Source organism: Myxine glutinosa, chromosome 3, assembly GCF_964187855.1.
Source record: "Myxine glutinosa chromosome 3, kmMyxGlut1.1, whole genome shotgun sequence".
Lineage (NCBI taxonomy): Eukaryota > Metazoa > Chordata > Myxini > Myxiniformes > Myxinidae > Myxine > Myxine glutinosa.
This window is the reverse complement of record NC_136263.1, coordinates 55,264,836-55,278,574: the sequence shown is the minus strand read 5'-3', so window position 1 is coordinate 55,278,574 and position 13,739 is coordinate 55,264,836. Positions and strand designations below refer to the sequence as shown.

The window sequence follows — 13,739 nt, the reverse complement described above, 5'->3', positions numbered from 1 at the left end:
GGTGATGCACAGTGAGGTGTTATTTGAGGGGGAGGAAGAGCGAGGCAGAAGGTTGGTGGAGATGAAGGTGAAAGTTGGAAGGGGGAAGAAGCAGGGAGGATGCTTTGAGGAGGAGGGGTGAGAGGGGAGTCTAGGAGGGGAGGAGCGAGGGAGTCTCGGAGGGGAGGGGTGTGGGGGGAGTTTAGGGGGGAGGGAAGGGGCAAGGGGGGAGATTTGAAAAGGATGGGTGATGGGGAGGATTTGGAGGGGAGGGGTGAGATTGGATTTTGAAAAGTGTACGATTCATGGGAAACGTGTGTGTGTGTGTGTGTGTGTGTGTGTGTGTGTGTGTGTGTGTGTGTGTGTGTGTGTGTGTGTGTGTGTGTGTGTGTGTGTGTGTGTCAGTGTGTGTGTCAGTGTGTGTGTGTGTGTCAGTGTGTGTCAGTGTGTGTCAGTGTGTGTCAGTGTGTGTCAGTCAGTCATCGCTTGGATGGATGTTAATCGACATCCTGTCTGCTCGCATGAGTTGGCGACCGTTAAAGAAGATCCCATGTTGTCTTACTGAAAGAGTAGGTGTTATCTTATCACCAACCCCACCCTTCCTAAATTTCAAATGCCTCACCTCGTATTAAACATCAGGTCTGGCCAGCCATTTCGTGAAAGACTAAAATAGTTTCACGGCCAACCCTGCATGAACGTGTGAATAATTGAGGCTGTTTAAGTAGTAGTACTGCATGGTATTTAATTGCAAATGCACGATTAGGTTTTGGGTATTTTAACCACAGTGGTGAAGGCTTGGTGGTTCGTGAGTTGGGAGCCACACAAGAAGCTGTGGTGAGGAAGGCTCCCTGTTTTGGATTTCCCTCGTCGTACCTTGGTTTCCCTTTTTCAGACGCTTGCGTGAAGAAGTACACACTTACCTAACATCCCTCAGTGTTTATCTTTGATGGCCTCCCCACAATTCTTGCATGAGGCTACTTGAATATTCCACTGTGATTATTGTTTTATGAGGCATGTGGTCAATCAGAAGAATTTTTTTGGCATCCCAGAAAATAGAGGCCATGGCCTTCTTGCTGGCCGAGTGTTCGGCATTACATTCATTTGGTGTGGTTTATCCATTGAATGGATTCCAATTTTGTTTTGGGATCTTGGTGGTCAAGCCACCTTTTGTCACCAGTCATTAAATGAGCGATTAAGTTGGCTGTATCTGTGTTGGTCATTTCGAGAAGTTTGTTTCTGTAGATAGTGCTGAAGTTTCGGGCATACCATTCTTGTTGTGTTGGACACACCAAAGTGTTCACAGATGATAGCTGATACAATGCTTTGAGAAATTCTAAATTCTGTGGATAATTTTGCAAGAACGCACTGATCCTCCAATGATTATTGCCTCGACCTGGGCAACATTTAAAAATTTTTTTGGGGGGATTGTTAACGGTCACATCTACCGACTGTCCCTGAGCTCAGGTCCACCCATTTGGCAACTACGTAGATATAAGGGCACGCATTCACCATGCGTTTGTAGAGTTCTTTGGAGCTGCCACCTTTGCATAAAAGTTTTATGACTTGTTGATGCTCAATTTTAGTAATCATATGTTGTAGCAAACTTCTAAATTTTACAGTGAAACGACAACATCACATTGATGAAACCAATGGCATACAACAATCATGCATCACATGTTACTTGATAAAAGCTAAAGAAAACTGCTTCACTCTTTTGTCAATAAATATCCCCATTGCTAAAGTGATCTCAACACTCGTATAACTTTGTGGACATATTAGTTCTTCAGTATTCCATGTATGGTGATTTGGATTTGCACCTTTCTATCTTATCACGTAGGTGCACACGTTGCCTTCGCACCACCAGGCCGCAGATTTGAGCGGCCCAGATTTCAGCCAGGCTACCTGAAGCCATACTTTGTGCTGAGCGCAGCATCTCTAGTGGCTGCCTGCGCATTGGCCTTGAAACCTAATGAGACTTGCCTGGACTTGTGCTCAGCGCCTGGTGGAAAAGCAATTGCTCTGCTCCAGTGCACAACTCCAGGTGCTGCATACGTCTTTACATTGCCATGAATATTAATACCAAATTAAGTTTTTCTGAGGTACCTTCAAAAAAAAAAGAAGGTTTAAATGGGGGTGTGTTGCATGCATTGTGGTACCAAATGATTTTGTCTATTCAGGCATTCACAAAACTACTGATGTTGCTGTATTCATTTACTTTTTAACTCAACTGGACTATGTCCAGCTGAGTTTTGGTCGACACCCAGTGTCTGTCGTCTGTCTGTCTGTCTGTCGTCTGTAAACAATTCGACGTCTACGCTCTAAAAGTCAAATATTGATTAAATTTGATGAAACTTGTTATGCAGCATCTTTAAGACATAAACTATTTGGGATTGCATTTGGGCGTTGCACGCCCAAAAATGGGCACGGCAGGGTGGCCATATTGAAAAATCAATTTTTGTCATATATTTGTTAGCACATATAAACTATATAGTTTGTGGTTCTATTAGGCATATTCTAACCATATTGATATAGACCAGTTGAGTTCAGGTTCCCTGGAACCTCTAGTTTGTTGTTGGAGTCTGTAAACGCTTTGTAGCTGTTTTCAAATTAAGATACAAATATCATGGAGGAGCGAAATATTGGAAGCTGATGGGATTTTGGATGACGCAGGACAGAGCTGAGCAACCAGATATTTGACCTCTTTCTCCAAGCTTCACTTGGATGATTAAAATCGTATTATGTAAGAGTAGCACCGATGGTAGTTTTGTAATTCGTCAATATGAGACTTTCAAAATGACGTAATCTACCCCAGGATGCTCGGCGCGCATGCTCAGAAACACCAGGAAACTGAGGTTTGGGGCACCATAAAGTATATCATGTGTGACAGGTGAAGATTGTTACTTAAAATGGCTCACAAAGCTTCTAAAATAAGCAGCAAATACTTGGAAATGTCTTGGCAAGAAAAAGGTGTGCCTCTGCACAACAAATGATTTGGGGAACTTTCTGAACTCGCCCAAAAAGTTGGTAGCTCACCGTGCACTCCCTGTGCTGAAAATCCCAAGCGAGAAGGCCTGAAGTGCAAGGATTGAAATTTCGTAAATGGGCACACTCTACCCAAACCTTTGACCATCGATGCCAGTGAATTAACTTTGAACCTTGCGGGATGACCTCATGTGAACATTGCAGCCTTGGTGACATTTAATGGATGTCTTCAATTGGAAAGCTGAGGCCGTCATTACCAACGTTCAAGTGGACTCCGTATCTGGTTTATTTGCTTAACACCGGTGGGAAGTTCATATCTGGGACTTGTGAATGCACATGGTAAGTTATAAATGATATGATTAGAATAGTATTAATCATGTTTGGGACGAGGGTGTTGTGGGAGTGAGAGCTGTATGAGCTGCAAGTTCTGTTATATGCTGAACCACCTTTAGAGGCCATTTTTCCCCGCAGAGCAGGGGTTGGCCTTTTTCGGACACCTTGGTCCCCTTTTTTTTGAAGCAATGTTTTTATGGCCGGATGCCCTTCCTGCCGCCAACCCTGTTGGTCGCCTCTTGCGACACACAGGGAATTACCAGTTGTATTTAATATAATTACCAGTTAATTATTACTGGTTAAAATTACCAGTTAATATAATTACCAATTATATATATATATATATATATATATATATATATATATATATATATATATATATATATATATATATATATATATATATATATATATATTGTTGCGGATATGAGGACTGTATTTTTTTTTGATTGTGTGCTTTATTATTATTATTATTGTTATTCTGCGCCCCCTGCCTCCAGAGCTGTGTAAAGGTCAAAAGGGCGTCCCATAATTAGTCCACAAGCATACACGTCAGCCAATCATAGAATACCCCTGTTCGATAGTTATATCTTATTCTGTGTTTTAGGGTAAGGCTGTGTCTCCCATTAATAGAAGTACTCCATTGCACCAAGTGAAAGAGATAGATTCCCTTCATTCCCATTCCCAAAACCTCCATTCCCCCTTTTCGTCGATTGGAAACTACCTCCGCTCCAATTGCCGCCATTGACCACGAGGCAGGGTTGGGGAAGAAAGGCGGGTCCCCACCTCGTCATAGAGGGGAGGAGTGAACCAGCCCTTGCCGACCAACCCAGAACGAGGGGTTGGCTTTAGAGGGCGGAGAGAGAACGTTTTGGGGAGGTTCGCAAAAGGGTCAAGGGTGGGGCTTATATAACCCGAGGAGAGGCCCCCAGAGAGAGTCGAGGAGGGAGGAGATCAGACGACAGAAAGGCCTTGAGTTGGACTAAGCAAGAGAGGAAGTTGTTGGACTGGGTGGGACTAAGAAAGAGAGAGAAAGAGTCCTGAAGCTTGAGAGGGAAGGAGAGAGAACCCGTCACACCAACCCCCCACCAGCCGCGTTGGCTCCACCAAGCGTTCACCTCCACCAAGGCTCCACCAAGCTCCGCGTTGGCTCCACCAAGCGTTCACCTCCACCAAGCTCCGCGTTGGCTCCACCAAGCGTTCACCTCCACCAAGCGTTCACCTCCACCAAAGCTCCACCAAGCTCTGCGTTGGCTCCACCAAGCGTTCACCTCCAGCCATCCACCTCCTGCGATTCCTGTCATCATTCCCCGCGTGAGTCTGTCTTTTGTTTGTTCTGTCCTGGGTTAATTAAGACTGTAGGTAAGCTAGTATTTTCACTGTGTCACCTGCGTCTTATGTGCTGTAAATAAACGTGACTGCTTTCTTTTTGCTTATGTGTGTAAATAGTAAATAAATTTAGTAGTATTTCCAAACCTTTCTTTGCCTTCGTCTTCCTCTTTGCATTCGTCGTTTTAGTCTTTTCCCTCATTGAGCAGCCGCGGTGCGATCCGGCCAACGTTTGGGTGGAATCGGGTTCTAATCGGGGAATAACTGTTCGGTCGCGGTAATACCAACCGCTCGGTAAAATAACATCTTTAACCGCGTCCGCAACAATTGGTGTCGGGGAGTGGGATACGAGGCCCGAAGCGCGCTTAACGCGCTCAAAATTACAAGCAGCTGGAAATTGTTGTGTTTTAAAAGGAAAACCCGAATTTTGAAATCGCGCCATGGCTGGTCAAGGCGATCGGATGCCGGTGGGTGAGCTAGAGGAGGGGTTAGGAGTAACCCAGGACCTCGGGGTAATGTATATGGAGGAGGTGGTTGAGGGGGTATCAGACGCACAAGATGGTGTCCTCGCGCACGTGGGTGTAGCGGCACCAAATTTTGCCGCGCCCGTGACCGTAGCAGTACCAAATTGCGCTGCGCCCGGTCTCGCGGCAGCCGAGCCAGAGATGCCAGAGTACATGCGAGTCTTTATGATTCAAATGATGGCAAAAATGGATGCTCAGGGGGAGCGATTAGAAGCCAAAATGGGGAACCGGATGGAGGCTCAGAGTGAGCGATTGGAGGGCCAAATGGGGGTAATGGGGAACCGGATGGATGCTCAGAGTGAGCAAATGAGGGCTGATAGTGAGCGATTGGGGGGTGAAATGGGGGGCAAAATGGGAGAAATGGGGGGCAAAATGGGAGAAATGGGGGAACGGCTAGAAGCTAAATTTGAGGGGGTAAGACAACGGGATAAAAGAGGTAAAGAATGGGTTAACAGGGGTGGAAAATAGAATGGCTGCCCAGGAGAATCAGTTAGAGGGGGTGAAAAATGGGTTAATGGGGTTAGAAAATAGGATGGAAGACAAATTGTGGGAAATAGGGGAGCAATCCGCCTGGGAAATCGAACATATGGGGAACCAGATGGAGGAGATGAAGGAGGAGATACGACGAGGTGTAAGTGAGGAGGTCTCGGGGGTACGCGAGGAGGTAAAGCGAGGCGAAAAGCATATAGAGAAAGAGGTGAGAAATGGAACGGCTAGGTTACAAGGGGGAATAGAAGATCTGACGGAGGAGGTGGAACAGCTGACGGAGGGACAGACGGAGTTAGTGGAGCAGGTTCAAAAGAACACGGCAATAATCGGGGGGTTAAAAGCGACACAAAAAGACATTAAGAACGAATTAATAGCGACACAGAAGGAATGTCAGATGGTACATGAGGGGTTGACAAAGAAGTTGGAAGAGGTGACAGAAGTAATGGAGACGAAGGACCGAGAGGTGAGGACGCACATAAAAACGGTTAAGGTGGCGTTAGAGGAAGAGATAGAGGGGCGCACCGGGAGATGAAGGAAGTAAAGGAAAAATTAGAGGAGGTGGAAGAAGGGGTGAGTGAAATTAAGAAGAGACGAAGGGAAACTAAAAAGGAAATAAAGGAGGAGGTGATGGAATTGGTACAAGGTCTGTGCTCGAATCGTGAAGAGGTGCTCACTAACCAAATAAAGAGTTTGCAGGTGGCAAAGGAGGTGCGGAGACGAGGTGCCAAGGTGAGTGGCGATATAATCGGAAATGTACATGATGTGAGGGGAGCTTCAGTCGGCTTGGGGGTTGTTGTGGACCCGGGTGTTCGTGAGAGGCCGTTGGTGAAGTGTGCGACAGGTCTGGTGTGTGAAAAAAGAGGTGTGCGAGAATGTCCGACCATGGGGTGTGTGAGGAAAAAGGGCGTGCCGACCAGTGAGTGTGCTGTCGAGAGTGAGTCGGTCGTAGCGCGTGTGCGAGGGGGCACATGGAAGCGCGGTGTGGGGAGTGTTATGGAGGAAGTAACGAAAGAGTGTGCACAAGAGGATGCGTGAGAAAGGTGTGTAATGGACGGGTGCTTGGGGAAAGAGTGCGCTGTCGAGAGTAAGGGTGAGTGCGCTGTCAAGAGTGGTGGTGAAAGTAGTGAGAGTGACACGGAGCGTGAGTTGGTTGTGACAGGTGAGCGAGGATGTACACCTGGAATGGAAGGATGCACACCTGGAATGGAAGAGCGTGTGTGGGAATGCACACTTGAGTTGGTCGTGAGGCCCGTGGTTGGGTGTGCGAGTGAGAGCACACCTGTGATTGTCACAGAGGAGGTGACCGAGGAGGGGGCGCGAAGAGGTGTGTTGGTGAGGTGTGCGAGCGACGAATGTGTGCCAAGGTGTTCGGTGGTCAGGTGTGTGACCAAGTCTGTGAGCGGAATGAGTGTACCGAGGTGTGTAAGGAAAGGTACGAGGAGCATGGGAACAGCTGGAGGTATGAGCAAGAAAGGGGTAGCGTATGCGTGTAAGCATGCAGGTGAGGCATCGACGGTAACCGGGTTAGCGGTTAGAACGACATTTAGCCGAATCGGGCCCTCGGTGCGTGCCGGGCTTCGCGTGCCGCGAGAACCAGCGGGGATCCGAGCCACGGCGGGTTCGAAAGGACCGCCGTACGCGATCCACGCTGGGCCTCGCTTGGAACGGCCGCGTCCGTGCTCCACTAGGCGGAGCGGGCAGCCCGATAGGAAGGGTCGTCATGGCGACCACTTTTTATTGAGACGTTCCGGCAGGTCGAGATCGGGCAATTGGATGGCTCCACGCCGAGGTGGTGCGTGGGATCTCGGCCCGGGTAAGCCCCCGTCCCTGCACCGAGTGCCGGACGCATCCAGCCGCCGGCACCAAAGAACCCGCGTTCATTGCTCGGCTGTACGAAGCCGAGCTTTCGAAGTGAATTGGCGCACCGAGAGGATCTAATAAGTAGACGGGTGATGAGGTTAGTGTTTTGGACCCAAAATTAGAAAAAGGCAAAATTTGATGATTGGTAATGGTACAGTGATTGGCAGATGATTAGAAAATTTTTGATTTGTTGGATTTGATGTGCAAAATTGATAGTGGGAACGTCCCCCATGTGAAGGGATGGCCAATCCACCATCCCTCACAGACGGGGGGCAAAGGAGCACTAGACTTATGGGGTGTATGGCAGTGAAAACTAGCCCGGGAGGGTTAGGATATTGTGTGTAGGGATCTAGCGAAAATGACATTAGGTAACGTTAAGATTAGTTAGTGACAATGACACCTGTAGTGGGGACGCAGGTAGAGTAGAGTGGATGATAATGACGAAGGAGCGCAATAGTTTAAAGGGACGACTGGGAAGCGCAAGTTTCAGAGGGGAGTAGTTAGATGAGATGATGCCGAGTGAGTGTTGAAGGTGTAAAGAAGTGTATTGAGCAGTGTGTAAGGAACAGGTGTGATTGAACAGGTGTGATTGCACAGGTGTGCAACTGGACAGGTGGATGGAGCAGTGTTTGAGTGATGGTGAAGGTGATTGTGTATTGTGCTGACCAAATGGTCCAGGAAGAGGAGGAGGGTGCAGGTGGCACCAGGTGTGAGTGCACAGGTGTGCACCAACAGGTGTATGGAATAAATGGTTGTGTGGAATACATGGAGTGTGGGATATATGGCGGATTGGAATGGATGGTCGTGGAGTGAGTATGGTGGAAACAATGGAGTGGAGTGGATGGTGCGAAGGTGTGAATGGGGGAAGAGTGGACCCCCATCACGAATACCCGGGGCGGGTAGTGTAAGTGTTAGGTAGAGGGTATAGGTAAATTGTGGTTGGATATTGGCATCTGTGGTGCGGGTGAGAGAATGGAATTTGGATGGGTGCATTAGTGTTGTGGAAATGGCTGGGCGTGTAGCCTGTTAGTGTGTGTAGTTGGTTTGGGCACTCCACCACTGTGAGGATGTCGGCCAGGTGAGGCCGCAGGTGGGCTCTGGGAGCCGGTAGTTGTTGTGGATGGGGCCTGAGGATCCGGAGGACGGACCCGGGTAGCCCAGTGCCAGAGGGCACCGAGTGGGGTGACAGAGCCAGGAGGGGCCTTCCCCAGTTAGTTAGGTTAGGGTGAGGAGCTAGGTAAGCTCGGTTGGCAACTGCAGTGGTGGAGGTGTGCAGGTGGGTAGACCTGCTGGGAGAGCTAGACCTGCCCCCTGGCACTGGGCTACCCGGGTCCGTCCTCCGGATCCTCAGGCCCCATCCACAACAACTACTACCGGCTCCCAGAGCCCACCTGCGGCCTCACCTGGCTGACATCCTCACAGTGGTGGAGTGCCCAAACCAACTACACACACTAACAGGCTACACGCCCAGCCATTTCCACAACACTAATGCACCCATCCAATCACCATTCTTCCACCCGCACCACAGATGCCAATATCCAACCACAATTTACCTATACCCTCTACCTAACACTTACACTACCCGCCCCGGGTATTCGCGATGGGGGTCCACTCTTCCCCCATTCACACCTTCGCACCATCCACTCCACTCCACAATTTCCACCATACTCACTCCACGACCATCCATTCCAATACTCCATATACTCCACACTCCATGTATTCCACACAACCATTCTCCATACACCTGTAGTTGCACACCTGCGCACTCGCACCTGGTGCCACCTGCACCCTCCTCCTCTTCCTGGACCATTCGGTCAGCACAATACACAATCACCTTCACTCACTCATACACTGCTCCATCCACCTGTTCAGTTGCACACCTGTGCAATCACACCTGTTCAATCCTCAAACACACGGCATCATCTCATCTACCTGTTGCCCTGCTAACCTAGTGCTCCCCGTCTTCCCTTTAAACTAAGCACATACCACGTCATTATCATCCACTCTACTCTACCTGCGTCCCCACTACAGGTGTCATTGTCACTAACTAATCTTAACGTTACCTAATGTCATCTTCTAGGGCCCTACACACAATATCCTAACCCACCCGGGCTAGTTTTCACTGCCATACACCCCATAAGCTAGTGCTCCTTTGCCCCCCACTGTGAGGGATGACAGAGTTGCCATCCCACCACATGGGGGACGTTCCTACTATCACCCCCCCCCCCAGTCCTCTGACGCTACGAGCCCCCGCCGCAAGAGGTACTGGGTCCTGCCTCGGCATCTAGAGCCGAGGCGATCCATGAGGGCGCCTGCTCGCCGGCATAAGGTCTTATCCGGTCGGCATGGACGATCCGAGGGGGGGCCCGTGGCCCCATTTTGATTTTAATGACCACGTCACAGATTTGCGACAGGACGACTCCCGGGCCTTGCCAGGGGGAGGTGAATTTTGGGCACCTGCCCTTCCGCCTCCGGGGATTAAAGAACCAAATCTTCATCCCCGGAGCGTATTGACTCCCCTGGCTCCGGTCGTTGTACCTGCGCTTCATCTTGGCCCCCGCCAGATGGAGCTGGCGGCGGGCGAAGGCATGGACCCGTTCCATGCCTTCCTCCAGGTGACGTGCGTAACCCTCCCTCGGCGGTGTATCCATGGTGTCTGGCACGGGACCGCATAGCAAGTCGGCGGGAGCCCGTAACTCCCGCCCATACATAAGCAACGCTGGACTGCATGCGGTGGCCCCGTGCTGGCTAGTTCGGTAGGCCATCAACAGGTACGGGAGATGTTCGTCCCAGTCATCCTGACGGGTGGTGGTGAACAATGCCAGTTGTTGGATCAATGTTCGATTGAACCTTTCCACCATCCCGTCAGATTGTGGCCGCAAGGGCGTGGTCCTGGTTTTTCGAATTGACAGGAGTCTGCACACATCTTTTAATAATTGACTCTCAAAATTTCGTCCCTGATCGGTGTGCAGCTCCTGTGGAATCCCGTGCCGACATACAAATCCTTCTACGAAGGCCTGCGCCACAACCCCGGCTTCTTGGTTGGGGAGGGCGTAGGCCTCCGGCCACTTGGTGAAATAGTCCATTACAACGAGGATATACTTATTACCTTGGCGGGTGCGGGGCAGCGGTCCTAGAATATCCATAGCCACCTGCTCAAGGGGGGCCCCCACCTGATGTAATTGAAGGGGGGCCCTCATCCTCCGTGCTGGTCCCTTTTTGGCAGAACAGGCGTCACATCTCCGACACCAGTCCTGTATGTCGCGCCCCATATTCACCCAATAGAACCTCCGGCGGACCCGAGATATTGTCTTTGTCCTGCCCAAATGGCCGCCGGAGCGGGTACCATGCACCTGTTGTAATATGACGTTCTTGAATTTGTCAGGGACTATCACCAGCCAGGATGTTCTATCAGAGGGAACCTCCACCCACTTGCGATATAAGATGTTGCCTTTCAACTCCAGGGTCTGCCACTGAGCCCAATACGCCTTTGTTTGCGCCCCGAGGGGGGTGACCTCTTCCCCCTTTGGTCTTTGCCCCAATTTGACCCAATTGAACACCGGCCCCAGGACAGGATCCTCCTGCTGGGCCGTGCTCCAAGCCAATTCTCCAAATTCCTCGTCCGCGGTTAGTGGCAAAATTGGCCCTCTCACCCGGGTTGCCCGGACGACGAGAATCAGGGCAGAATCGCCCAATTGCTCCCTTTCCTCGTGTCTCGCACAAAATTTGCAGTTTTCCCCCAGACAAGGACGCCGAGAAAGTGCGTCCGCATTACCATGGGCCTTCCCGGCCCTATGGGCCACATCAAAATCGTACTGCTGCAACTTTTCCAACCACCTTGCAATTTGGCCCTCCGGTTCCTTGAACCGAAGGAGCCATTGCAAGGAGGAATGGTCAGTTCTAACCAAAAATTTCCGCCCGTACAAGTATGGGTGGAAATGGTTCATGGCAGCCAGCATAGCCAATAACTCTTTGCGAGTGACACAATAATTTCGCTCGGGCCTACTTAAGGCCCGACTATAGTAACCAATCACTCTCTCCACGCCCTCCTGTGTCTGAGACAAAACTGCGCCCAATCCTTCCTGGCTCGCATCCGTGTCCAGGGTAAATGCCCCGTTGCTAGTGGGGTAAGCTAGAAGGGGTGCGGATGTTAGACACCCCTTCAATTTTTGGAAGGCCTCGTGGCACTCCCGTGTCCAATTAAATCGCGTCCCCTTCTCCGTAAGCCGGTGGAGGGGACGGGCCAACTCCGCAAATTTTGCCACAAAGCGCCGGTAGTAGGAGCAGAGTCCTAAAAATCCCCGCACCTCTTTGATGGTACGTGGTGCGGGCCACTCCTCTACCGCTTTAATTTTGTCTGGGTCCGTTTTTACCCCCTCGCGGCCGATCACGTGACCTAGATAGGCCACCTCTCTTGCAAACAAGGTGCACTTACTCGGGTTCAGCTTTAACCCTGCCTGTCTGAGGCACCCGAACACCTGGTCCAAATTAGCTACTGCCTGGGGGAACGTTTTGGCATGTACTAGGACGTCATCCAGGTACACCAGGCATGATTGCCATGGCATGCCGCCTAGTACATGTTCCATCAATCTTTCAAAGGTGGCGGGGGCGTTACACAAACCAAACGGCATCACAGTAAACTGATACAGTCCCTTACCTGTGGAAAATGCCGTTTTCTCCTTCCCTGCCCTATCCATCTCCACCTGCCAATACCCACTCTTGAGGTCCAAAGTTGAGAACCAATTTGAGCCCGCAACGGCATCGAGGGTGTCATCAATCCTTGGCAGGGGATATGAGTCCTTGAGTGTCACGTTGTTTAGCTGGCGATAGTCCACGCAGAACCGCGTGGACCCATCCTTCTTTTTGACCAGCACAACAGGTGACATCCAAGGACTTCCTGAGGGCTCGATCACGCCTGCGTCGAGCATTTTTTCAACCTGCTCGTCAGCTTCCGCCCTCATGCTCCAAGGGAGCCGTCGGGCGGCCTGACGAATAGGCCGGGCCTCACCGGTGTGGATCTGATGTTTCACCAGGCCCGTACGTCCAATATCCTCGGTGGACAAGGAGAAGAGGTCCAAATGGGACCCAACCAGTTTGTGTAAGGCCTCCCTCTGGGTACCTCCCAACTCTACACTACTACGATTTACCATCTCGCAAATGGGATCGGGCCAATTCCTAGAACTTATTGAAGGCTCCCCCTGGGGCCGGCTCGGCTGGATGTTCTCGCCCCTCACTGACGCGACTTCTCTAACTGGGGTGCAGCCAGCTATCTTCGTGCCCCTTACTATAGTGCGTGGTTCTGTGCTAATATTAATTACTCGGACGGCCACTACCGGCCCGTCCGTTTTTACAAGGGTGCTGCCCACGATTAAACCAGGTATGGATCGCGCTGCCACCGGTTCGACCAGGCCGCAGGATTCCTGCCATGTCGGGCGGGCTAACCATCGGGCCGGCACTACGGCCTCGGCCCCCGGAGGGATGGTCACGGCCTCAGGAGCCTCCAGCTCCACCCTCTCGGCCGTGCTCACCCCCTCCAATGGTAGCTCCTCCACCCCCCATTGCAGGATCCCCCGGCCCAAGTCGATTTTACAACCGCCGGCAGTCAACAAATCCAACCCTATTAAGCACGGGTCGCACACCTCCGCCACCCAAACCTCTATCTCTTGCTTTACCGATCCCAACTTGAGGGTCACAAAACCACGCCCTATGATCGGAGCCGTTGCCCCGGTAGCCAGCTGCAAGCTATGATTTTCCAGACGCTGGATTTTACCCCAGCCGTCTGCACTCGAATTAAGGACCACGGGGCTGATGATGGTGGCGCTGGCTCCCGTGTCCACTACGGCGTCTACCCCCACGCCGGCAATTTTGCACCGAATTGTCAAACTACCTGTTCCAATTTGGCCACAATGAATGACCTGTCACGTCAACGAGGGCTTCTCCCCATCCCCTACTGCCGAACACCGCCCTGCATGCCCGGCACGTTCTAGTTTCCCTGGCCCTGGCGGGGGGGGGGGGGGGTGTCTGAGGTCGGCTAGGCCGATCGATACGGGGCGGAGTTAGGGCATCGGTTGGCGGGGAACGTCCCGGCGCAGAGCTCGACACTCCCACGCACGGTGACCCATCCGAGCACAATTATAGCACCTCACCTGGTAAGGTGCTTGCCTCCGGTATTCCAAATTCCCCCCCCCTGTATGTCCAAATTGGGGTACTCTGTCGGGGACTACCGGGGGCCACCACTGGGGC

The 13,739-nt window shown here is 51.1% G+C and overlaps 1 protein-coding gene across 1 annotated transcript in view; it reads left to right on the top strand.

The window, feature by feature from the left end:
- NSUN3 (NOP2/Sun RNA methyltransferase 3) overlaps nucleotides 1-13,739 on the top strand; it is a 46,239-nt gene that overhangs the window by 19,060 nt on the left and 13,440 nt on the right. Inside the window, exon 4 of the mRNA XM_078774075.1 lies at nucleotides 1,817-2,020. Coding sequence (XP_078630201.1) covers nucleotides 1,817-2,020 — 204 coding nt within the window. The remainder of the gene's footprint in view (nucleotides 1-1,816; nucleotides 2,021-13,739) is intronic.